The sequence below is a fragment of the Meles meles genome, chromosome X, assembly GCF_922984935.1.
Source record: "Meles meles chromosome X, mMelMel3.1 paternal haplotype, whole genome shotgun sequence".
Taxonomy (NCBI): Eukaryota; Metazoa; Chordata; class Mammalia; order Carnivora; family Mustelidae; genus Meles; species Meles meles.
In genome coordinates, this window is record NC_060087.1 from 116,129,953 (window position 1) to 116,153,783 (window position 23,831).

General features: G+C 51.5%; 1 protein-coding gene and 1 pseudogene across 1 annotated transcript; one reads left to right on the top strand and one right to left on the bottom strand.

Annotated features, from left to right (window-relative positions):
• The first annotated feature begins 7,018 nt into the window (after positions 1-7,018).
• SMIM10L2A (small integral membrane protein 10 like 2A) lies at positions 7,019-8,821 on the top strand. The gene is made up of 2 exons (XM_045994619.1): positions 7,019-7,829; positions 8,604-8,821. Exon 1 carries the CDS (start codon positions 7,194-7,196, stop codon positions 7,428-7,430), a length of 237 nt encoding a protein of 78 aa, XP_045850575.1. The 5' UTR covers positions 7,019-7,193; the 3' UTR covers positions 7,431-7,829; positions 8,604-8,821.
• Positions 8,822-21,672: 12,851 nt separating this feature from the next.
• Positions 21,673-22,209, bottom strand: LOC123935327 (annotated as a pseudogene).
• Positions 22,210-23,831: the final 1,622 nt, after the last annotated feature.

The window sequence follows — 23,831 nt, forward strand, 5'->3', positions numbered from 1 at the left end:
AAAATATTTGCGAAACATCTATCCCAGAAAGGCTTGGTATCTAAAGTGGGTAAAGGCCTCTTACAACTCAGTAATAGACAGCCTAACCTTTAAAAGGGGGTAAAAGATTTGGATGGCCACTTTAGGAGAAAATAGATACCGAATAGCAAACAAGCCTGTGAAAAGATACTTGGCATCATTAGTCATAAGGGAAATGCAAAAGAAAACCACAGTGAGATATCAGTACGCACCCCTTAGGATGGCTAAAATTAAAAAGACTCAGACTAAAAAAAAAAAAAAAGAAGACTCACACTAGCAAGAGTTGCTATTCATTGATAAGTCAGTGAGTCCCGCCCACATTCAAGGTGTGAAGCCAAATCTGTAATGACAGAAAACAGACCAGGGGCGGCATGGGTGTGTGTGGGGGGGTGGGGCTGGGGAGGGGAAGGAGGGACTGGGAGGGGCACTAGGGCACTTTCTGTTGTGATGGAATGTTCCCTATCTTGATTGTAGTGAGGACTACACAGATGTATCACTTAAACAGAACTCCTCAAAATAATAGAGTTGCATTTCATTGTATGTTGATGGCCCCTCAAACATAGAAAAACTCTGAAGCCTGGAAGTAAGGCTGCCTGGGGACCTTGGGATTTGAGGAAGGACACAACAATGAGTTTGTCAGGTTGCCCTTCGCCTGCCATATATGCTATGCCTAATGCGCTGCTGGAGAAGCCAGCAGCCCCGAACTACCAGCGAAAAAAAGCTTCAATAAAAGCTTGTTCCCTGGCCCAAGGCTGGGAAAAGGGTGACCTAACAGAATAGGACACCTTTTGTGTGTGTGTGTTTAAGATTTTATTTAATTATTTGAGAGAGAGAAAGAAAGAAAGAACAAAAAAATGGAAGGGGTAGGGGGACGCAGACTGTCCACTGAGCAGAGACCCTGACACTCTGGGCTCAAACTCAGGACCTTGGGATCGTGACCTGAGCTGAAGGCAGATGCTTAACCGACTGAACCACCCAGGCGCCCCAACGGGACACCTTTTGGACAATACCCACCTTCCTCCTCTCAGTTTCAGCAGGGTGGGTGGGGAGCCAACCTTCAATCCCCCCTCCATGACCCCCTCCTGACAACAGGCAGAACTACACTTCTGCTTTCCCACTCACAGTCAACCACCAATTCCATATTCAGCACATATATCCTTCAAGAATGAGGCGAATCAAGGACATTCTCAGACGAAGGAAATCCAAGAGAATTGGTTGCCAGAAGACCTACCCTTAAAGAATGGTTACAGGGAATCCCCTAAAATCAGAAAAGAAGTGATAAGGCAAGGAGGATGGTACTCCAGGCGGTAAGACGGGTGGATGGAGTGAGAAAAGGTAGCAGCAAATAGAATAGAATCACCGTCACCTCATGAGTTTTTAAGAGCCTGTTTTGTTGTTGTTGTTGTTGTTGCTATTGTTTTATTGAGAGAGAGCGAGGGCATGAGAGGGGAGAAGGCCAGAGGGAGAAGCAGACTCTCCGCTGAGCAGGGAGCCTGATGAGGGACTCAGTCCTGAGACTCCAGGGTCATGACCTGACCTGAAGGTAGTTGCCCAACCAACTGAGCCATCCAGGCACCCAAGATCCTGTTTTATGGTTAAAGCAAAAGCTATAACATCATCTGATGTGGACTCAATATGCATAGAGGAAAATAGCCAAGCTATTTCTATTTAAAGGGGAGGAGGATAAAGGGACCTCAATTGAAGTGAATTCTCTCTATGTCACTCCACGGCTTTAAGGGCTGATACTAGTAAACTATGATGGGTACACAGGTATATTACATTGAAAAACTATAAAATAAATACTAAAACTATAAAATAAAGAAAACAGAATGATACAAATCTATACAGAGAGATATACTAAAAAAACACTATAAATAAATAAAAATGGGATTCCTAAAACATGCTCAAGTATCTTACAGGAAGATAAGAAAAATGAAAGAGGAATGAGAAACAAAATGAAAAAATGGAAAACAGTAAAATGACAGACTTAAGCTCTAACATTTCAATAATTACTTTAAATGTAAGTGGTGTAAGAATGACAATCAAAAGAAATTAACAGAGTAGCTTTTTTTTTTTTACAAACATCACCCAACGCTATGCTGTCTACAAGAACATCACTACAAATTTTACATTAAAGATTTATTCACTTTTAAGCATAGTTTTATGCTTTTTATACAAAATATATGCTTCCAAATAAGAATTGCTTAACTTTGTAATGAACGTAAACATGAGTGAACTTGGAAGCAAAAGAGCCTGGAATTGTAAAGGATTGTTCAGGCCACTGAAGTTTAATGGCCCCATCAGAAAACTTAATTTAACAATATCCCTGACCAGTGATTAATTTCCAGATGGTTAAGGGACACTTAAGATGATGGGAGCCTCATTACTTCTTAGGGCTGTCCATTTCTTACGTTGGCCAAGAACAGTTTCAGCTGATTGGTCTAAATTCTGAAACATGGAATAGTAAAGCAGTAGTTTTTTTTTTTTTAAGATTTTGTTTATTTATTTGACAAAGAGAGACATAGCGAGAGAAGGAACACAAGCAGGGTGGGTGGGAGAGGGAGAAGCAGGCTCCTGCCAAGCAGGGAGCCTGATGTGGGACTCGATCCCAGGACCCCAGGATCATGACCTGAGCTGAAGGCAGACACTTAATGACTGAGCCACCCAGGCACCCCATAGTAAAGCAGTAGTTTAGTCTCTTTTGAGCATAGTAGACCTTCAAGTGTTTTTTAAAAAGATTTTATTTTTAAGTAATCTACACCCAGCATGGGGCTCCAACTTACAACACCCTCATAACCCCCCAACCCTCCCCCAATCAAAGTCATGTGCTCTACCGACCAAACCAGCCAGGTACCCTGACCTGACGTACGTGCGTATGTATGTATGTATATATGTATTTTTAAATATTTTATTTATTTATTTGAGAGAGAGAGAGACAGAGATAGCAACAGAGAGCACAAGTGGGGACGATAGGGAGAAGCAGGTTGTCCCTGACATCTCTGATTTTTTAAAAAAATATTTTATTTATTTTGTTTGAGAGAGAGAGAGAGCGAGCACACGAGCAGGGGGAGAAGCAGAGGGAGAGGGAGAAGCTGGATGTGGGGCTCGATCCCAGGACCCTGGGATCATGACCTGAGCCAAAGGCAGATGCTTATGGCAGACAATTAACTGACTGAGTGACCCAGACACTGGACCATCGAGTATTTAAAAGAGCTGTCACATCTCCTTTATAAGTCTATGTTCTCTGAATTATGAACATTTCTCTCAATCATTCATTACAACACATGGATCCAGTTCTTTTATCACCCACAATGGCTTCCTCTGGAGATACGGCAGAGTAGTGCTTTTCTTAAAATCAGAAAATAAACCTAAAAATAAGAGAATTGAAAACATCCAGAGTTCGATTTCTGATCACAATGGGCTCAAACTAGAAATTAATAGCAGGAAATTAACCAGAAAATATCCAAACATGTGGAAAATAAACAACACACTTCTAATGAATTCTACAAAATTTTTACATAGTAACCATGAGCATGTGGAAACTGAAATTTAAAAGGTATCATTTATAATTGCTTCAAAGAAAAGGAATGCTTAGGAATACATTTATTAAATTTGTATAGGATCAAATGCAGAAAACTACAAATTTTGATGAAAGGAATCAAAGATCTACATAAATAAATAAAGAGACACACTGTGTTCATGGATTGGAAGACTAAAAACAGAAATAATGTCAATTCTCCCTGTAAGTGGTCTGTAAGTTTAACACTATTTATAGCATAGGTTAGGTTTTCTAAACACATAAACACACATAAATCAATTGGACCTCATCAAAATTTAAAAATCTAGCTTGTGAGAATCAAGAATGAAAAGACAACCTGCAGACTGGAAGGAAAATATTTGCAAACTATGTGTTTGACAAAGGACTCATATGTAGAATATATAATGAACTCACAAAACTTAATAATAAAAAACAAATGGCTCAGTTAGAAAATGACAAAAGACATCTCACTGAAGAGGAAATACAGATAGAAAATAAGCACATAAAGAGATTTTTGCCATCATTAGCCATCAGGGAAATACAAATTAAAACCACAATGAAAGATCGCTCCATCAGAATGGCAAAAATGAAAACAACAACAACAACAAACAAACAGTGATAATACCCAGGGCTGATGAAGTTGCAGAGAAACTGGATATATTCATAAGTTGCTGATGGCAAAATAAAATGTTACAGCCACTCTGGAAAAATAGTTTGGCAGAGTCAGAAAACCAAACATGTCCTTACTATACAACCCAACAATTGAATTTTGGAGCATTTATCCAGATAAAAAATTTTGTTTCCATGAAAACCTATAAACAAATACTCATGGTAACTTTATCCCTAATGGCAAAAACTGGAAACAACCCTGATGGCTTTCATGGGTGAATGACACACAAACTATGAAGCAACCATACCAAAGAACACTACTTGGCAATAAAAAGAAATGAACTATAGGGGCACCTGCATGGTTCAGTCAGTTGAGCACCAGACTCTTGGTTTTGGCTCAGATCATTATCTCAAGGGTGATGAGATGGAGCCCCCAGACGGGCTCTGCACTCAGCTGAGAGTCTGCCTGAGATTCTCTCCCTCTGCCCTCCCTCTGTGCATGTGCACGCTCTCTCTCTCCCTCTCAAATAAATAAATAAATCCTTAAACTATAGCTTTTTATTTAAAAAAAAAGAAATGAACTATATGCTATATCTATACCCATGGTGGAATTGCATAGAGCTACACACACATGCACACACTCGAACAAGTAAACCGGGGGAAACAAGACAGACAGAAACAAGACAGATAGACATGTTAATATCCTGATTTTGATACTGTACCACTTTTGAGAGATGTTATGACTGTGTGAAAGTACGAAAAAGTACGTGGGATCTCTCTGTACTTTTTCTCACAACCGCATGTAAATCTATGATTATCTCAAAATAAAACTAAAAATTCAATTGCAGTTCTATACACTAACAATGAACATGTGGAAACCGAAATTAACCACATAGTACTACTTACAGTCCCTCCAAACAAAGTGAAATAGATATGACTCTAGCAAAATATGTACACGTGGCTGAGTGAGTACTGATGGAATATTTTTGTATCTTGATTGTAGTGGTGATTACAGGAATCCCAACATGGGATGAAATGGATGGAGATACACACACACACACACACACACACACACACTCACACACACACACATTGATGCGGGTTAGGAAAATGGTGAAGGCTGAATGAGGCCTATAATCTACCTAACAGTAATGTACCAATGCCAATTTCTTTGTTTGGATATTATACTGCATCTATAGAAAATGTAACCATTGAGGAAGCTGGGAGCAAGGTTCTTTTGTACTATTTTTGCAACTTCCTGTGAGTCGATAATTATTTCAAAATAAAATGTTAAAAATAAATGAGATGAGGCCAAGGAAGGGTTTCAGAAATGATTAGAAGGCACAAGCAATGCAAATGAATGAGGCTGGATCCAGTCTGCAGCAAAGGGTTTCTATGTGGCTTAAGTCTGTATTACTGTGGCCCCTTCTTTTTCAAATGATTAATTTTCTTCATGGCATTACACAAATATAGATATACAAATGGATATACATACATATATACAGAGATTAAAAAGTGCATCTTCCTTTCTATTGCCTTAATCAGAGGTAAACAATGTTGAGTAATTTGATACATCTGCCCTGGCATTTTATATGCATTTACACCCATGCATGGTTATGTCATGGATAAAGTCATGATACCACACAATAACATAATGTTTATGACATTCTCTTTTTGGGGGTGCCTGGGTGGTTCAGTCCGTTAAGCATGGGACTCTTGATATTGGCTCAGATCATGATGTCAGGGTTCAGGGACCCAGACCTGCATGGGTCTCTCTGCTGAGCACGGAGTCTGCTTCTTCCTCTCCCTCTGCTCCTCCCCTGCTCAGTGCTCTCTGTTTCTCTCTAAAATAAATAAATGAACCTTAAAAAAAAGAAATTATCTGTTTTCCCCATGACCATGTAGGCATGACCACTGTTCAACCAGTGTATATAACTCATTGTGTTCCTGTTACAGAGATGCCAGACATGTTCAAGTGTGATGATGATAGGCATTTTGAGAGAGCCTGAATACTCAGGCTCCTTCCTTGTGAAATACTCAGGCTCCCTCCTTGTGAAAACAGGGATGAGGTCATGCTGAATCTACTTTTTGCAGACAGCTTTTAAAAAGCCATGACTATAATGAAGCTTGATCATTTCAATAGTCTTGAAATGTTGTCGATTTGGGTTGGATTTGGTTTAGAATAAAGATAAGATGAAACCACGAAAGGGCTTTTAAGCCCACCAGCAAGGAAAACAGCCCCGAACAAGGGTAAATGAAAACCGGGGAAGACCCTGTGCTGTGTCCAGGGCAAAGATACACTTAAGAGGAGTACTTAGAAATCACTGTGGGGTGAAAGGTAAAGACAATGAGGGTAACGAGTCAATTCACCAAAAAAGAAATATACATGACCAGCAAATATACCAAAAAGAAAAAAACGCGCCCATGCTTTCCTGAAACTCTTCAGTGCGGCTGAATTAGCAGAGATATGCGAATTAAAGAAAGGTACAATGGGTTGCCTGGCCGGGTTTTGTGCATAGACAGTGGGGAAGGGGGATATGGTAAACAGGCGGGGCCTACTGCATGGTGGTCCAGACACTCAGTCCCCTCCCGCCCTCCCGGTTCTGCTCAAGGACACGCCCCAAAAGCGATCCCTGGGGATACCACCTCCCAACCCCTTTCTGCCCTCGGGCTCTGCCCTTGGGAGCGCAGGAGGAGGCAGGGCGGTCCCTTAGGCGGTCCCGGGCAGGCAGCGGCCGCTCCGCGGCGCCCGGGAGGGGGCGTGGCCACACGAGGGGCGGGGTTACGCTGGCGGCGGCCGCCCCGGCAGCCGGCGAGGGGCGGGGCTCGCCCTAGGCTGCACCGGAGGGACAGCAGCGGAGGCGTGGAGGCGGCCGGGGAGGCTGCATCCCCGACTCAGCCAGGGAAGGAGTGACGGGGGGCGGGGCGGGAGGGCACCGGCGGCTGGCTGGGCGCCTCAGGCTTCGCGTCCACCTGCCCGGCCGCACGCTCTTCCCTGGGTCGGCGGGGCCTACGCCGGCCCGGACCCATGGCGGCGTCAGCGGCTCTGTCGGCAGCGGCGGCGGCGGCGGCCCTGTCCGGCCTGGCGGTGCGGCTGTCGCGCTCGGCGGCGGCCCGCGGCTCGTACGGCGCCTTCTGCAAGGGGCTCACGCGCACGCTGATCACCTTCTTCGACCTGGCCTGGCGGCTGCGCAGAAACTTCCCCTACTTCTACGTGGTGGCCTCGGTGATGCTCAACGTCCGCCTGCAGGTGCGGATCGAGTGAGCGGGCGCCGCCGCAGCCCCCGCCGGAGGGTCCGGCGCGCCGGGCCGCGCCGGGCAGGGGCGCCGGCATGGAGGACGGCCGGCGGGACGCGGCGGGGGCAGGAGCCGGGGCGGCCCGGGCCCCCGGGCCCTAGACCTTCGCGGGCGGGCGCCGGCCACCCCGCCGCCCAGCCACCCGGCCGAGCTCCGGCCACGACCGGCAGCCCGCCGGCGGCGTGGCCGGTGACCTATTGCACAGAAACTCTGCAAACGGGCCCTTACTGTCGGGCTGGAGGGGAAAAACCAAACCAACCAAGAAACGATTTGAGTGCGGCCGACCTGTTGCCTCACGTTGGCCAGAGCCGGGGAAGCCGCAAGGAAAAATTCTGCAGCAGGGACTTGACTGGCCCCGATCCACAAGGTAGGAGGCCAGAGGCTGGACACGCGGGCTAGCGGCGGCGCTTGCCATGACGTCTCGGTGGCAGGGGGCAGTGTGGACGGGACCCCAGGAAGCCAGCCCCTGAGCTGCCCAGGCGGGAAGCCACAGGCGCCCCATACTCTCTGGTCCTCATTCCCGGACAGCGGTGGAGCGTCAGCCCATCCCTGCCCCGCTCTCCCCAGAGGCCCTGGTGCTGCCACCTGAACCCCAGGGAATGGAGGGGAATGGGCTGGGGGAGGCGCCGGGGAAGGCTCCAGAAGGAAAAGATGCTGCCACCCTTCACCCCCTTGGGGAGCCAGACAGGGAGGGGGGTTGTGTTCTTGGCCAAAGCCCTGGTGGGTGCCTCTTCTAAACCCTCAGGCCCCGGGGGTCTGGGCAGCTGCCTCTGTCCCTGTGTTGGGGGCCTGCTCCTTCTGTGCCTGGGGCTCCCCTCCCGTTCTGGGGGCGTCCTCTGGCGCTGGGCACTTGGCCATCTGGAGACCCACAGGAGTGGGAAGGCCGCTCTGCCCTATCCTTGCCGCCACCCTCCCTCCAGCCCTTAGATCTGCCCTCCCGGTGCCACCGAAGGCCGCCTCCAGCAGTCCCTGTGTGCCCAGAGGAGCCGGGGGAAATGGGGGTCTCCTTGAGCTCAGGGCAGCTCGCAGGCTGGGGAGTGGAGAGCAGGTGGAGCAGCGGCTTGCGAGGAGGCAGCCCTTGGGGAAAGGCGCCCCACACTCCGTGGGACCACTGTGGAGTCTCCATCTCTCTGTCTTTCAGGAACCAGTGTTCGTAGGTGGTGACCCACCCCTTCCGTGGCCTTGTCGAGAGACTGCAATCCCTGCCCAGGGGCGGCCCCTGGCCCCAGTGCTGCGTGGGGAGCTGCAGCAGGGCAAAGGGCCTGGCCCGGGATGGAGAAAGGACCTTCCAGGCAGCGGCACCGGGTGCTGGGGTGGCCGGTGGTCGCGTTCTGGCATGGGGAAGGACGGGACCCTGTCACCTCACTGCATCTCCTAGCGACACTTTGAGGGTGTTCATGCTCCCCACCTGATGATCGGAAAAGCTGGCCTGGGACTGGGAGAGATGTGCCCTTGTCCTACAGACACGAAGGGGTGGGGCTGAACCTGTGCCCAGTCTTTGAGAAAACCCTTCTCTGTGGGGGAGGGGAGCTCAAGGGCCCCCTGGGGGACGTAGGGGGAGAGAACCAGGTCCAGGGTAGGGAATGTGGGGAACTGGCTCTTCTTGGGGCGCTGTGGGAGGCCACAGGGAAGACCGTCAGAGCTGAGATGGACACAGGAGAGAGTCCTCGAATGCCTTGCAGAGCGGAGGGCTTTACCCACAGAGCCCGGCCTCCCCTGCCACCCCACCCCAGGCTGGACAAGAGCTCCTCGGCAGCCTCTCCGTTTGGGTGGCGGGGTGGGGGTGCGGTGGTGGCGGGGCCCCTGCGTATAGACTGCAACCAGGAGGGTGAAGGGATAAACCTGGGATGGGTCCCCAGGCTCGTCACCCCCCAGTCTGGGATCCTGCCAGAGAACGTCCTCTGGATGGGCTTGGATTGTCCCTGAGGCCGCAGGTGTGCAGCTCCCTGGCCCACCAGGATGGCCAGCCGTGGCCCCGAGGGGGCCAGGAATGACCCCGGTCCCCCAGCCGCTCTGCCCCCAGTTGCTCTCTCGGCCCCCAGGCTCCAAATTCCTGGGACTGACAACCCGAGCAGTCGGTCCAGCCCCAGGGACAGAGTGGCCCAGTGTCACCCTCCCGCCTTTCTCAGCCGCCGCTCTAGAGGACGGTTCCTGAGTGCAGAGCTCTGCCCGCCTCACCCCGGGGACCGAGGCCCGATGAGGCCACCATCTGTAGCCTCCCATAGATAGGGTGTGATGGCTCTCACCTCGTGCCAAAGGTTCCACGGCCCCGGGTCCCGGTGGCACCTCCTGTACCCCATTCTCTCCACCCAGGACCACGTCTGGGAGCCTGCCGGCCTGCCGACTCCATCCACAGATGTCTGGGGACAGCGTGTGAGAGCCCCGCGTGGACTCCCTAGGGCCGATGCACAGATGTGCCCCTTGAAAGGCCCCGTCTCACCCTCGGGGTGACCCACTCCCCGGCCGCGGCCTTGGGGCTGAGCTGGAACTGCCTGGGGCCTGGGCCACCTCTTCCCCACAGAGAGGGGGGAGCCCAAGACCCCTGCCCTGCGGGGCGCCCCAGCCCATGCCAACCCACCCTGGGGGCCCAGGAAGTCTCAGCATGGCCCCGGGGGGACTGGGCAGGGGCTGCACTTCTTCGGCCTGTGGTCCTGCTCCTGCTCTTCGGCAGGATTGGCATTGAATAGGGTTTGGCCTCTAGTAGTTATCGAGCTGCCCCCTCCGCCCCCTCCCGCACTGGTCCCTGGCTGCCTGACAGGCTCTCCGTGCACTTTATTTATTTGCAGTCTGTGTTCCAGACGGCAGAGCTTCTGCAAAATCCGAGACCCGGGCTGAAGAAGATGACTGTCCCTTTCCTGTGTGTGATTCACTGTCTTGGTCAGCACGGGCTGCTCAGAGAAACGCTCGCGTTCCTGCTGTTGTCAAATCTCGTCCCTCTAAGTTAAAAAGAAACACCCCTCCTTGAGTTCAATAAAATTCAGTCAAATTGGAGGCCTCCTCTCCTGGTGTGGGGTCCCCTGGGGGGCCGGGAGCAGGGGAGGGAGAGTCAGGGAGGGCTGCAGGGTGGAGGCCTTCCCAGAGACGCTGGGGGACCGCCTGCACGGCCAGGGTCCCCGGAGGAGAAGACCGCGGCACGGGCCTGGCCAGACGGTGGCGATTTGTCTCGTTCTCAACCTTTATTTGAATGACCGGACACCTAGGTGTTCTCTCCATTTCAGAGCCGGGCCTCAGAAGTGCTTACTACAGTGGAAGCTTGAGGGTGGGCTCGGGGCGATGGGGTGAAGGAAGCTCCCTGCACATCATTTTGGGTCACCCGGAGGTCCGTCTGCCACAGCGGGTGGCGAGGTGCCCCTGGCCTCCCTGCCGGCGAGGTGGGCGCCCAGTTTAGGAAAAGATAAAACCTTGGGGACCAGAAGCCTGCTGCCCTTCCCCCTACCTGAGACCCAAACTGTGCCTTCAGAGCCCCAGCCTAGTGAGTCCCCAGAGAAGCCTGGCCATGTGGAGGGTCCCCGGGGGGGCCAGAGGCTGAGCTAGAAGAAGGAAAGCCTCCCCAACCCGTCCCCATGGGGGAGCGCTCCTGAGGGTGCAGGGTCATGGTCCCTGGAGGTTCACAGCCTGCAGAAAGGGCCTTGCGGTTGCTCCTCCCACTGGGAACTACCAGAGGCCAAAGCACCCTGAGAAGGCAGAGCCTTGGGACACCTGCACCACAGGAGGGACGGACCCCGGTCCCTGCCAGCGCCCTGAGCTTCCCTCTTCTTAGTCCAGACGGTTCTGTTCAGTCCCTGTTGGTCCAAAACCCAGCCCAGGGGTCACGAAGCCTGGCGCCACCAAGGGGGGAGGGTCAGACCGGACCTCGGGATCCCCGGCACGTTGGGGAGGGAGGAGCACCCTTTCCCGCCCCGGAGGAAGGCTGGCAGCTTCCGCTCCGGCTCAGGGTGGCCTTCTGAGCCCAGCTCTTCCTCGGTCCACGCGTGGCCACGTGGACTCTCGCGTCACCAGTAGGGAGACCTCAGGGTGGCCATGGGCCTTCAGGGAGCCGGTGGCTGCTCAACATCCATTTGGGCCTCGTGTGTATGAGGAGAGGAAGCAAGCGGAGGGAACTGGCAGGTGTGGAGAGCCTGCCCAGTCCCCGGGGCCCTGCTGGGGGCTTTCTTCCCGGACCCTCCCCATCATCCCCACCGCCATGTCTGGAGGAGGTCATGGTGAGGCTGTGGTCCCCGGAAGACCCAGGAGCTTGACCCGAGCAACCCGAGGCTCCTCACCTCCAGCCCTGTCCTTGGAGCGGACCTTCCACCTCTCACCCTTCATGAGGAGCGGTTCCCAGGTCGCAGCCTTGAGAGAGTGTGGTGTGGCTGAGCCCTCCTGGACAGCACGTGGGACTGACCCCAGAGGGCCTCGTGGAGACCCCTGACCCCGGCAGGTGGGTGTGTGGACACGTCCTCACGCGAACGCCGACCAGACAGGTTCGTGGGTCAGTTTCCTGGTGCAGTGCACCTGCCCCCTGGCGATCTGCAGCACTTGGCCTCAGTGTTTTGATGCGACCCCCTCCCCAGTGCTCCCTGCTGTGGCCGCACACGGCTGGGACAGGTCGTCTCCCTGGTGCACAGGCTTTCCCAGGATCCACAGCCTCTCTTTGTCCTGCTCCACGTGTGGCTCTTTGGTTTGCTTGGCTGCAAATGGGAAATGCCTTTGCTTCCGCCATTCCTCCAAGGTTCCGTGGGCCCCTGTTACTGGAGAAACTCGAGTTCAGAGTTTAGAAGATCTTATTGCCAGGTCTGTCGCCAACCATGAGAGGACAGGGTCTGTGTGGTTCCCATGCGGAGCACAGGGTTCATCCCACCATCCCCTCTGTCTCCACCTGTCTGTGTTTGCAGCTGGTTTCCCCCATGGGGAGCACTCCCACGGTATCTTCGGTCTCTGGGCTGCTTCCCAATGTCGTGCTGAGGACCCTCTGCGCGCAGCCTTTGTGGGAGACCCCCGTTCGCTCGTCTCAGGGGTCCCAGCTTCCACCGGCCACCTTCTCACCCTTTCTGGGCAGGCTCACAGCCCCCCTCCCATCTGCCCTCCGTGCGCTGCCCCCGCCACTCCACCACGGAGGAAGGGGAGAGAAGAGGGCTAAGTAGCGGTGCTCCACGGCCCACTCCCCTAGACTCGGCTTCCTTGGTGGGCCTCACACTCCGGGGCAGAGGAGCTGCCGGCAGATTCAGGCACCAGGAAGGCCGCTGCTGGGGGGATGACGCCGACCACAGAGGGGACCCTTCTCTACTCTGGAGCCTGCCGTGTGCTCATCCTGCGGAAGGAGGTGGAGGCCCACAGCAGGCAATCGTTGCTGGGCCTTGGGGTCTGAGTGACACCAGCTGGGTGCCCCCTCACCCCTGGGCGTGTGTCCCCTGCCCCTGGCTGTAACAGGGACGTGACCACGCTCCCGCCTCCCTGCGGGGTTTTCTGAGCGCCATGTGGCAGTAATGCTCGGACGGCCCGGAGTCTGGTTTTTGGCAGAGACATGGGCTCGGCTCATTGGATCCATGTGTCAGGGTAGGACCGCCGTCTACCCCAGCGAAACATCTCGGTGTTCATGGGTGTCCCGACATAGAGATGCCTGCCCTGGTGTCCCCTGAGTCAGCCCCCCTCAGTCCCCAACTCTGGGGCGGGATTTCAGGATACAAAGGGCAGCCGCTTCCATGTGGCCCCGGATCTCCTTCCAGCAACTGACCTAGGACTTGACCACTTGGTGTCAAATACACGCGTGTTTGGGAAACGAAGTCAAAGGCACCCTCTAGTCAGGGAGACCCAGCGTACGGGACTCGGGAAGGAGTCTGCTGGCGCTGCTGGGGAAATGCGGGGGGGGGGCTCTCCCCCCACAGGCTTCGCTGCCAGCATTGTCAGCGCTGGGGTGGGACAGGAGAATCAGGGGCTTAGGGGAATGCAGACCCAGCTGTCGGGGACTGCCCCCCCATAACCACGAGATGGAGCCACCCTTGTAGCCTGGACCAGGTTAGGGGAGCCCCTCTGGAGAGGATCCTTAAGTGGGAGGCAGAGGGACGGAGATAGTCCCTGGCAGGGCACCGAGCTGCCTTAGGCCGTCGCCCTCTGAGGGTCCACCTTCCCGTGGGGGAAGGCCACAGCGCTGGTCCCAAGGCTGAACAAGGTCCCAAGGTCACCAGCACCTGCGTGGCCCGCCACACGAAACAAAGCAGAGGGCCTGCCTCTCTCACAGTCTCAGCCTTGTGGATGCTCTGTGGTCACAGCAGTCTGTCGGGGCCGTGCCTCCTGCTTCGGTGCCTCAGCCTCTGTACCCCGAGGATCGCTGCTGCCATCGCAGGGGCCCCAAGCTCCAGGCCTCTAGGCGCACCCCCTGTAGGGCCAGCCCCTGCCACCATCCAGGCAATGGGGAGGCAGCGGACTGGATCTTGTGGCCACTGAGAGGTGGAGGGAAGGAGGGTGTGTCTCCTCCGCTCCTGGCTGAGACAGCCAATGTGGTGCCCGTAGAGAAATGGGCTGGGGCCGGTGCCCCTGTGTGTGTTTGAGGGGGACAGGGGGCTCCTCAGTGGGGCCCTTGGGAAGATGAGGGCCTGTCACGGAAGACTTTTGAGCAGGGCTGCGGCCCTAGAACATGCTGGTGGCTCCTTCCCCCCAACCATGCGATTCTCTTTTCTCTGCCTCTGGGACCACACGCTGTGTGAATGGCAAGTGGGGAGACCAGGCAAGGCTTGGTCCAAACACCGTGGAGATACGTACCGGGACCAAGCGGGATTTCTCCCGGAATGCCACGTAGGTTTCATCTTAAAGTCAATTCACGGTTTACTCCGTATTAATATAAGAAGGGGAAACCTGACCCTCACAGTAGGTGCGGGAAGATCTGACAAAATCCAGCAGCTCCACGATAAACATTTCCAGCAAATTTGGTATATAGAAAGGAATTTTCTCAGCCTAGTAAGGAGTGTCTACACAACCTTCCCGTGCGCATAGCACTTACTGGTGAAGAATGAAGATTTTCTCTGCGACCGGGAACCAGGCAGGCTGTGCCCTGTTGCCCTTTCTCTTCCACCTTACAGAGGAGATCCTAGCCAGTGCACTAAGCGCCTCATCCCCTCCAAATAAAAGCATTCTGATTGGAAAGGAAAAGTCATAGCAGGACTTCTTAAAGAGATGACCGGGGTGATTCCAGCGTTTACACATAAATGCAGAGGGCTGAGGAGAGCCAAACAATCTGGAAAGTGAACCGAGTTTCGGGATTTTCAGTACCCGGTTTCAAGACTCACAGCCTTCACCCGGGCCTTGTGCAACTGCGGAGAGATAGAGATCAATGGACAGAACCGAGAGCTCAGAATATGCTCAGAACTGCGGGGAGGACGGTCTTTTGACAGAAGCACCAAGGTTGTCCAATAGAGGGACGATTGTATTTCAAGAAAAAGTCCCAGCATCACTGGAAAAACACGCCTGTAAAAATGCAATTTGACTCTAAGCTCACATCACAGAGAGCACGTACCTCAAAACCGTGCCATGCGTGTCAGAGAGGAAACCACCACCTAGAGCCCTGCGGGGACTGCCTTGCTCAGCTGAACTGCCGGGGCGGCTTCTCCCTGAGATCAAATTTCAGAAAAAGACTTTATCACCCCGTGCATCCCAGTGAACCTGCGAAAGCAGATGCCCTGCAGGCTCACCTTGATACCCACATCCCCGACCTCCTTTAGTCGCCCCAAGACCTCCTTCCCTTCCCCTTTTCAACACTTGCTCTGAGGAGCTGGGCAACCGCCCCACGCCCCCGCCGCGTCCCGCCCCAGCCAAGCGGCCCTGGCCAGGCTCTCTGCTGTAGTTCAAGGGAGTCGCCAGCAGGTGGCGCCGCTCCCCGTAGCACAGGCCAGACTGGGCCCGGAGCAAAGAGCCGGCCATGCCGCCGGGGCAATATTAGGTTCCTGTAAATGGGTAAAACACCCGGCTGACAGATAGGCTTTCGAGTTACCCGAGACGCAAGATCTCGAGCAAAGAAGACCCAGGAACGGAGGATGTGCTTCCGATGACATGCGTGCTACCACCGTGGTGTTCCGACCCAGCGGGGGCAGCGGGGCCCCGTGTCCCCAGGGTCTGTTCAGAACACCATTAACACCGGGAGACGGTCAGTCCCTTCTTGCAAGGAGGCGCCTTGCGGTTCCAGCCGGCTTGGGACGGGGAGAGCGGCTGGGTTGGAACCCTGGCTCTTGGGGCTGTGAGGCGGGAGCGAGGCCCCTCATTCGTACTCTCCGCCCTTCTCTTTCTTCCTGGGCTCACGGATCAGTAGTTCTGAGGTCCTGTGAGCAATCAGGGAAGTCAGGCAGGTCAGGGAATGAACACCGGGCACGGAGCCCGGCGCGTGGAAGCGGTCTTGGGAAAGGAGGACTGGTCTTCCTTGGCTCGGAGCCTTCTTCGTCGCCGGTCCTACAGGCTGTTCCTTCTCCGGGAAGCCCAAAGGAAGCCCCGTGTCAGCGTCAAGGCCATGGACTCTGTCGCTGGGTCCAGCAGCGGTACCACTTCCCAGTGGCCGTGGGAAGAGCCCGCGGGCTCCCTGAGCCCCAGCTTCGTGGCCGGTGAAAGGAGCGTGGGCCACAACCTCCAGGCAGGCTGTCACCGGGTCCAGACGCCACCATGCTGCGGGGGTGCCGGGCACAGGGGAAGGGCCGCGCAGGTCCCAGCCGCTCGGGCGCCCTGCACACTGGGAGCACCATCCCCGGCGCTCTGGTTCCGGAGATGACTCCTTTCCTTGGCCGCGTCCCCACCTTGTCTGTCCCCTCTCCTCCACCAGCGCCGGGCTGCGGGGAGGGGGGGACCAGGGGGAGCAGCAAGGATGGAAAAGGAGAGAAGGAGAACCTGAAGGAGAGGGCATTCCATCTGTCCACACGTGTCCCCCTTTGGGAAAGACAGCCACCTGCGACTCTGACGGCTGTCCTGCAGCTCCTGGCTGCAGGGAGGGCCCGGAAGCTCCCAGGTCTCCTCTGGGCCCGGCCTTGCTGGAATCGTCCTGCGTCCTAGCGTGCCTGACCGCTTGGCCCCCAGCAGCCACAGCAGCAAGCCTCTAGGTGCTCCCGCCTGCCAGTGCCTCTGGAAGAACCGAAGCACAAGAGCCTGGCCACATTCCTGCCCCGATTTTCTCTTCCTTCCTGCGATTTCACATTTTCCCCTGCCAGGGAGAACCAGGCCTTGCCATGCCTCGAAGTTTCCTGTCCCTGCTTCCTGAGAGCTCTCCACGCAGGCCCACTTACTCCCCACTTGTGTGTCCAGCCCAGCCGGGAGGCACTCCAGCCCGCCTTGTTTGTTGTGGGAAGAATTTGGAATCCCAGCGTTTCAGAAACCAAAGATAATCTTTGTGTTTCTTTGCTGCTGCTTTTCATTTGGTTTGGTTTGGTTTGATCTTCATTACTAATAATATTTATTGGACGCTGAAGAGAACATGGCCTTGGTGTAGGTACCTTCTAGTACTGGATTCCATAGTGTTCTTTATAGACAATGTAGGTGAGACGCAACAGCTTCAGACATAAGGCATCCAAGAAACAATTAAGTTGTTTTTGTTTCTAATCTTTATTATTTTTTATTTTTAAAGATTTTGTTCATTCATTTGTCAGAGAGAGAGCACAAGCAGGGGGAGCTGCAAGAGGAGGGAGAGAAGAGCAGAGAGCCCGACGTGGGGCTCGATCCCAGGACTCTGGGATCATGACCTGAGTTAAAAACAGACGCTTAAAATAAGTCAAGCAGAGAGAGCCAAGTATCATATGGTCTCACTTATTTGTGGAGCATAACAAAGAACAGGGTGGACATGGGGAGATGGAGAGGAGAAGGGAGTTGAGGGAAACTGGAAGGGGAGATGAACCATGAGAGACTATGGACTCTGAAAAACAACCTGAGGGTTTTGAAGGGGCGGGGGTGGGAGGTTGGGGGAACCTGGTGGAGGGTAATAGGGAGGGCGCGTACTGCATGGAGCACTGGGTGTGGTGCAAAAACAATGAATACTGTTTCGCTGAAAATAAACAAATTAAAAAAAACAAAAACAAAAACAAAAAACAGACGCTTAACCGACTGAGCCACCCAGCCCTTTTGTTTTTAATCTTGAAAGCTTTTTTCCCCCTCAATCTTTTTTATTTTTTTAAGATATTATTTATTTATTTGACACAGAGAGAGAGATCGCAAGTAGGCAGAGTGGCAGGCAGAGAGAGAGGAGGAAGCAGGCTCCCCGCTGAGCAGAGAGCCCGATGCGGGGCTCGATCCCAGGACCCTGGGATCATGACCTGAGCTGAAGGCAGAGGCTTTAACCCACTGAGCCACCCAAGCACCCCTCCTCAATCTTTTTTTTAAAAGATTTATTTATTTAAGGAAGAGAGAGAGACAGAGACTGTGTAAGAACGCATGAAGGGGGAAGGGCAGAGAGAATCTCGAGCAGGATCCCTGCTAAGCACGGTGCCAGAACTGGGGCTCCATCTCACAACGCTGAGATCATGACCTGAGCTGAAATGAAGAGTGCGAGGGTTAACCAACTGAGCCATCCAGGTGTCCCTCCTCTCGATCTTTCAATCTGGCTTTAAGCAAAGCCATAGAGTAAATGAGGTTCAAATTAAGCCAGAAAGATGGTCAGAAGGCATAGAGGGGCAGAAAACGGGGCAGGCAAGAAAAGGCATTTTACAGGTATCACCTAAAGCATTTCCTGAGTCCAAGTTGCCCTTGTGTCTTGCCTGGGGAACAGCGACAGCCTCTAAACTGAAAGCCTTTTTGCTTCTCTGCTTGCCCCTGTGTCCTACACACAGTAGCAAGGCTGAGTTGTTTTTGTTTGTTTTGTTTTGGTTTTTTTGTTTCTTTTTTTAGGGCTGAGTATTTTAAAGACTTTATTTATTTATTTGATGGACAGAGATCACAAGTTGGCAGAGAGGCAGGCAGAGAGAGAGAGGGAAGTAGGCTCCCCGCGGAGCAGAGAGCCCGATGCAGGGCTCGATCCCAGGACCCTGGGATCATGACTGGAGCTGAAGGCAGAGGCTTTAACCCACTGAGCCACCCAGGCACCCCAGGGCTGAGTATTTTAAAAATGGAAGCTTGTAATGAGCCTTGGGTATTATGTAAGATTGATGAATCACCGACCTCTACCTCTGAAACCAGTAATACATTATATGTTAATTAATTGAATTTAGAGGAAAAAAAAAAAACGAAACAAAACCAAAACAAAAAACCAGAAAGCATGTTTCTTCTGCTGCTTTAAGCCCTAGGATTCGGCACTTAGAACATGCAGCAGGTCCCTTCCTTCTGCTGTTCTCTTGTGTTCTGCCAGTGATTCTCCCAGATGTGCCTTGAGAGGAGCTGTCCCTTTTGGATGGAGAGGCTCACTCTGATCGTTTCACGGGACCTCCTTGTCATTCGGACCTCTGCCTAATGTGACATCTCAAAGAAGTGTTGCTGACCACCCTGTGCCCTGCCTGCTTCTTGGTTGTCTGTCAGCTAGAGAATGTTTACCCCAGGAGGGCAGTGTCTTTGTCTGTCTTGACCCCCATTTATTCCCAACACTTAGAACAGTGCTTGGCACGTAACCGGTGATAGATAAATATTGGATTAATGATGATCAAGATAGTCCCACTGGGTTTTTTTTTTCTCTTCTCCTTAAGCATACGGTGATTCTTCACCTGGTTTTGCGCTGCTTCCTGGCGCCTTTAAGCTTGTAAGTGGAAAAGGGAACCAGATACGGATTCCTGTACTTGAGGAACCGTGATTAAGTGCTTCAGCGGTTCTAAACTTTAGCTCGGTTCAAGCCTACTTACTTCCCGGGCTGTGAGTTTGCATAATAAATGGGAAAGCTCTTCTGAACTGCGGAGACCTATCCTAGACTGGAAGAGTGGACGGATGGGGAAACCGAAGTCCAGAAAAACTAGTGGTAGTAAGTGAGCAGAGACTTGTCCAGGTACCCAAGCTGTAAAGCACAAATTCTAAACAATGTGCAAATGGATTGATTTTAGGCAGATGAAATACCAACTCAAGGGACGCTTGGGTGGCTCAGTTGGTGAAGCATCTGCCTTCGCTCAGGTCATGATCCTGGGGTCTTGGGATCGAGTCCCGCATCCAGCTCCCTGCTCAGCGGGAGCCTGCTTCCCCATCGCCCTCTGCACTGCTCCCCCCGACTCGTGCTCCCTCTACCACACTCTCCTTCTCTAAAATAAATAAATAAAAATCTTTAAAAGAAAGTTAAAAAATCAACACCAATTAGACACTTTCAGAAGAGGGACGAGATGTTGAACAGCAATAGGAGACTTCATTTTAATGGCATTTTTTTCCTTTTCAAAAATTTTCTCATCTATTTCTCAAATTGTTTGGCCTTGAGGATTTTACATGAGCTCATAGCACCCTCGTTGACATGGTTTTCGGACCACACTACACGCACTGCCTTTCAACATACAATAGCATTGCTTAGAATCTTTTGTCTTCTGCTTTTTTAAAACCTGGGATAGAATTTCCTGAAATTCTACTCAGATAATTATCCCAATTATATTAAAGCTCAATAGTAACTACAGAATCATGTTATAGTGTAGTGGAAATGTCTTGCCTCTTCTAGGCATTTGGGGCTTTTTGTAGAGACAGCACAGTGTTCCAGCACTACAAGCTCTGGACTTCGGTGCCCTAGGTTGGAAATCCAACTCTCACTTACTAATAGTGACGCTGACCAATTACTCAACTACTTGGGACTCATTTAAATGAGTCCCCTGTTTAATGGCGTGCCTGGCTGGCTCAGTCAGTGGAGCATGGGACTCTTGTTCTTGGGGTTGTGAGTTTGAGTCCCACGATGAGGGGTAGATTGTACTTAAAACTTAAAAAAATCTTTAAAAAGGAAGAAATAAATGAGTTCCCCATTTAAAATATGGAGCTAATAAAAATCTATCTTACAAAGTTGTTGGGGAGAGTCAGTGAAAATCATGTATGTATAATACCTTGTGCATAATAAATGTTCAGAATTTTGCTGATTCTTAGAAACTTAGATCAAGGGGCCACCTGGGTGGCTCAGTGGGTTAAGCATCTGCTTTCAGCTCAGGTCAGGATCCCAGGTCCTGGGATCGAGCTGGCATAGGGCTCCCTGCTCAGAGGGGAGTCTGCTTCTCCCTCTGCCTGCTGTTCCCCCAGCTTGTGCTCTCCCTCTGTCAAATAAATAAAATCTTAAAAAAAATCTTAAATCAATAAAATATTGAATATTTTCTCAGATACATCTTATATTTATCATTCAGTAGTTCAAACATATGACTTATTAGAAGCATGGAAAAAACTAAAGGCACAACCAATTTTCACTGCATGCAGTGAAAGTGTACTTAAAAGTTCTAAAGAACATTGTCCCACATGTGTGAAAAATCCATTTTACCATGAAATTTGAATTATATGAGGCTGGAAATCTGGAAAAAAAGACTATCCCCAGCTTTCACTCATTTTAATTTAATTTAATTTGATTTGATTTGATTATTTGACAGGGAGTGTGCACAAGTACAAGGCAGGGCAGAGGGAGCAGGAGAAGCAGGCTCCCAGTGGAGCAAGGAGCCCGACTAGGGGCTCCATCCCAGGACCCCAGGGTCGTGACCCTAGCCAATGGCAGATGCTTAACCGACTGAGCCACCCAGGTACCCCAGCCACTCATTTGCTTAACTTGCCATTATATTCCATTGGAGTCAGAATAATCTTTATTTCAAAATACATCGTTTTCATTATATAAAAATATAAAAATCCAGCAAAACCAGAAATATGAGTATATTTTCCTGGGCTTTCACATTTGTTGATTTTTTATTTGCAATCTCTCTCTCTTTTTTATTTTTTATTTTTTTTTTGGAGAGAGAGCAAGTGCACACATGCACAAACAGAGTGAGGGGAGGAGAGGCAGATGGAGAAGGAAAGGGGAATCTCTCAAGCGGGCTTCCAGTCTAGCACAGAGCCCAATGTGGGGCTCGAGCTCATGACTCTGAGATCATGACCTGAGTTGAAAGCAAGAGTCAGATGCTCAACTGAGGCACCCCTGCGATCTTTTTCAATACAACTTCCAACCTCACCTCTGTTTCCAGTCTTATTATACCAGTGCTAAGTGCAGAAAGATCTGCAATAAATACATTTTTTTAAAAGGCGAAGTTGCAAAACTCAGTCTCATTCAACAGGTTCTGTGAGAATGGAGGTAAGCATCTAGGAAAGAAAAGAAAGGAGAACACGGCAGTTGGAAGATTCTATCTGGAGTTCCTTCAGTGATCTTTGTCCACTGATTCATGTTTAAAGATGCACATGAACTCAATGTTATTGAAATCTCCCTTTTTGTCAATAGTCCCTGTACAGCTCATGTACTTCCTTGTCTGGAAACCGATCTCCCATTGTTGTCAACAGCTCTCTCAGATAATGTTCCTGAGTCGTGCCTGTTGCTTCTTCATGAAAGCAAGCAAAAGCATTTCTGATGACGTCTTCTGGATCTGTGCCATTCACTTCTCACCAAATATCGTGAGGAGCAAGATGAAATTCACAGGCCCTAGCGCGTCCTTCATCGTGGCATTGAGGTGTGCGTCAGTTGGATTCTGCCCTAGAGAAGTGAGCATAGCATGCAAATTATCCCTGTTGATGAAACCATCTCTGTTCTGATCAGTCATGCTGAAGACCTTGAATTCCTAAATCTGTGGCTGGTCAAACATGGCAAACACATGGGATGTTGTCTTCTCGGTCTTTGCCTTTTTGCTCCATGTGCTGGCTCTTTCATTCTGGAGATGTGTCCTTTAGAAGCTACAGTTCATTTGTCTAAACTCAGTCTCATTACATCATAAATGAGGATCCAGTCAGCCATCATCATAGAAATTGTTTCATTCAACAGAGCTGGCCGCCGGATGCTGTACTGGGGCTGCCCTGTGCCTGGGTTTTTAGAGTTCCTGTCAGCTGGATGTGGAATGAGGTTGACAAAATGGCAGTACGTGCTGAGGCTGGGTAGTGGGTGCACCCGAGATTGTTAGACTTCTCTTTCGAATTTGGTATGTGTTTGAAAATTCCCATAATTGGGGCGCCTGGGTGGCTCGGTCAATAGAGAACCTGCCTTTGGCTCAGGTCTCGATCCTGGGGTCTTGGGATTAAGCCCCGCATCAGGCTTCATGCTTGGTGGGGAGTCTGCTTCTCCTTCTCCCTCTGCCCCAACTCCTTGTGCTCTCTCTCTGTCAAATGAATAAATAAAATGTTAAAAAAAGAGAAATTTTCCAAAATAAAAGTTGGTTAAAGTATCTCCTACCCCAGAAGGGCTGTAATCCAATGGTTTTCAAGCTCTTTTAAAAAATAAACAAAAGGAGCCCTCCTTTTTTCAAACAAGGTGGAAAAAACTTAATATGTAAAACTTAATATGTAGGTGGAAACTTAGTATGTAAAATACATCCAGGGGAAGCCGCTCAGGCTGAAGCTTGAGGGGCTGGCCATGGGAGTTTGGCCTCTGGCCTTTCACCCACACCAGTCCGTGAGCCACCCCCATCGGGTAGTCCTCTAGGCTTGCTCACTACTCAAGTGTGGTCTGAGGACCAGTAGCAACAGCAGCACCTGGGGGCTGGTGACTCTGAGGACCCATTAGTGAGCTTCCTGGTTTTACAACTGAACTAAAGTGGGCTCACAGGCGCAGGCACAGAGCCAGACAACAGGAGCGGATGGGAGAGCCAAGGTGTGGGGAGAGGTTGCCTGACCTTCAGTCCAGGCATGTCTTCACCGTTCTTGTCAATTGTGCCCTGAGGCAGGTTTCTCCCTGGGTCCCAGAGGCCAGGCACATGCTTTGTTTCTGCGAGCAAGCCCCAGCCTTCTGCCTGGTGCCGCTAGCAGGACCCTGTCCCATGTCCTTGCATCTTATTCTATAACTCCCTTACTTGGTGCCAAGTTCCTGCAGAACTGGGGTCAAAAATATTCCCCCTATTCCCCCCTCTCAACACATTCTTCACACCAGTCCTTGCTAAAAACTGTCTTTGATGAGTCGGGCAGCCTCCTGGGCCAAATCCTCGGAGGCTAGACATTTGGCACTAGGGTGTCCCCAGGTGGGTGTGAGTTCGAGACTAGGATTCCAGTTTCTGGCAGATTCTGGGATGAGCAATGTGGTCCACTTCCTCCGCCATGCAATCCCCAATCGCTTCTGCCTCCGCCAAAGCTGTCTGTCAGGCAAGATCCCTGACATTTCAGACTTGTTCCTTCTAAAGACCATTTTAAACCATAACAGAAACACCAGAATATTCTTAAAAAGAAAGCTTTAGAGTTTTGATTCCTGATCCCACAGGCACGCCCGCAAGGCTGGGAATGCTTCAAGTAGCCCTTGCCTTCCGCCACACCGGCCTGGGTAAAACCAGGAGTGGGAGTTCCTGGCAGTTGTGGTGTGTCCTGCCCCAGGACCGCAGGACTG

Coding starts and splice junctions, on each gene's coding strand:
- SMIM10L2A (XM_045994619.1), top strand. CDS start 7,194: ATGGCGGCGTCAGCGGCTCTGTCGGCAGCGGCGGCGGCGGCGGCCCTG.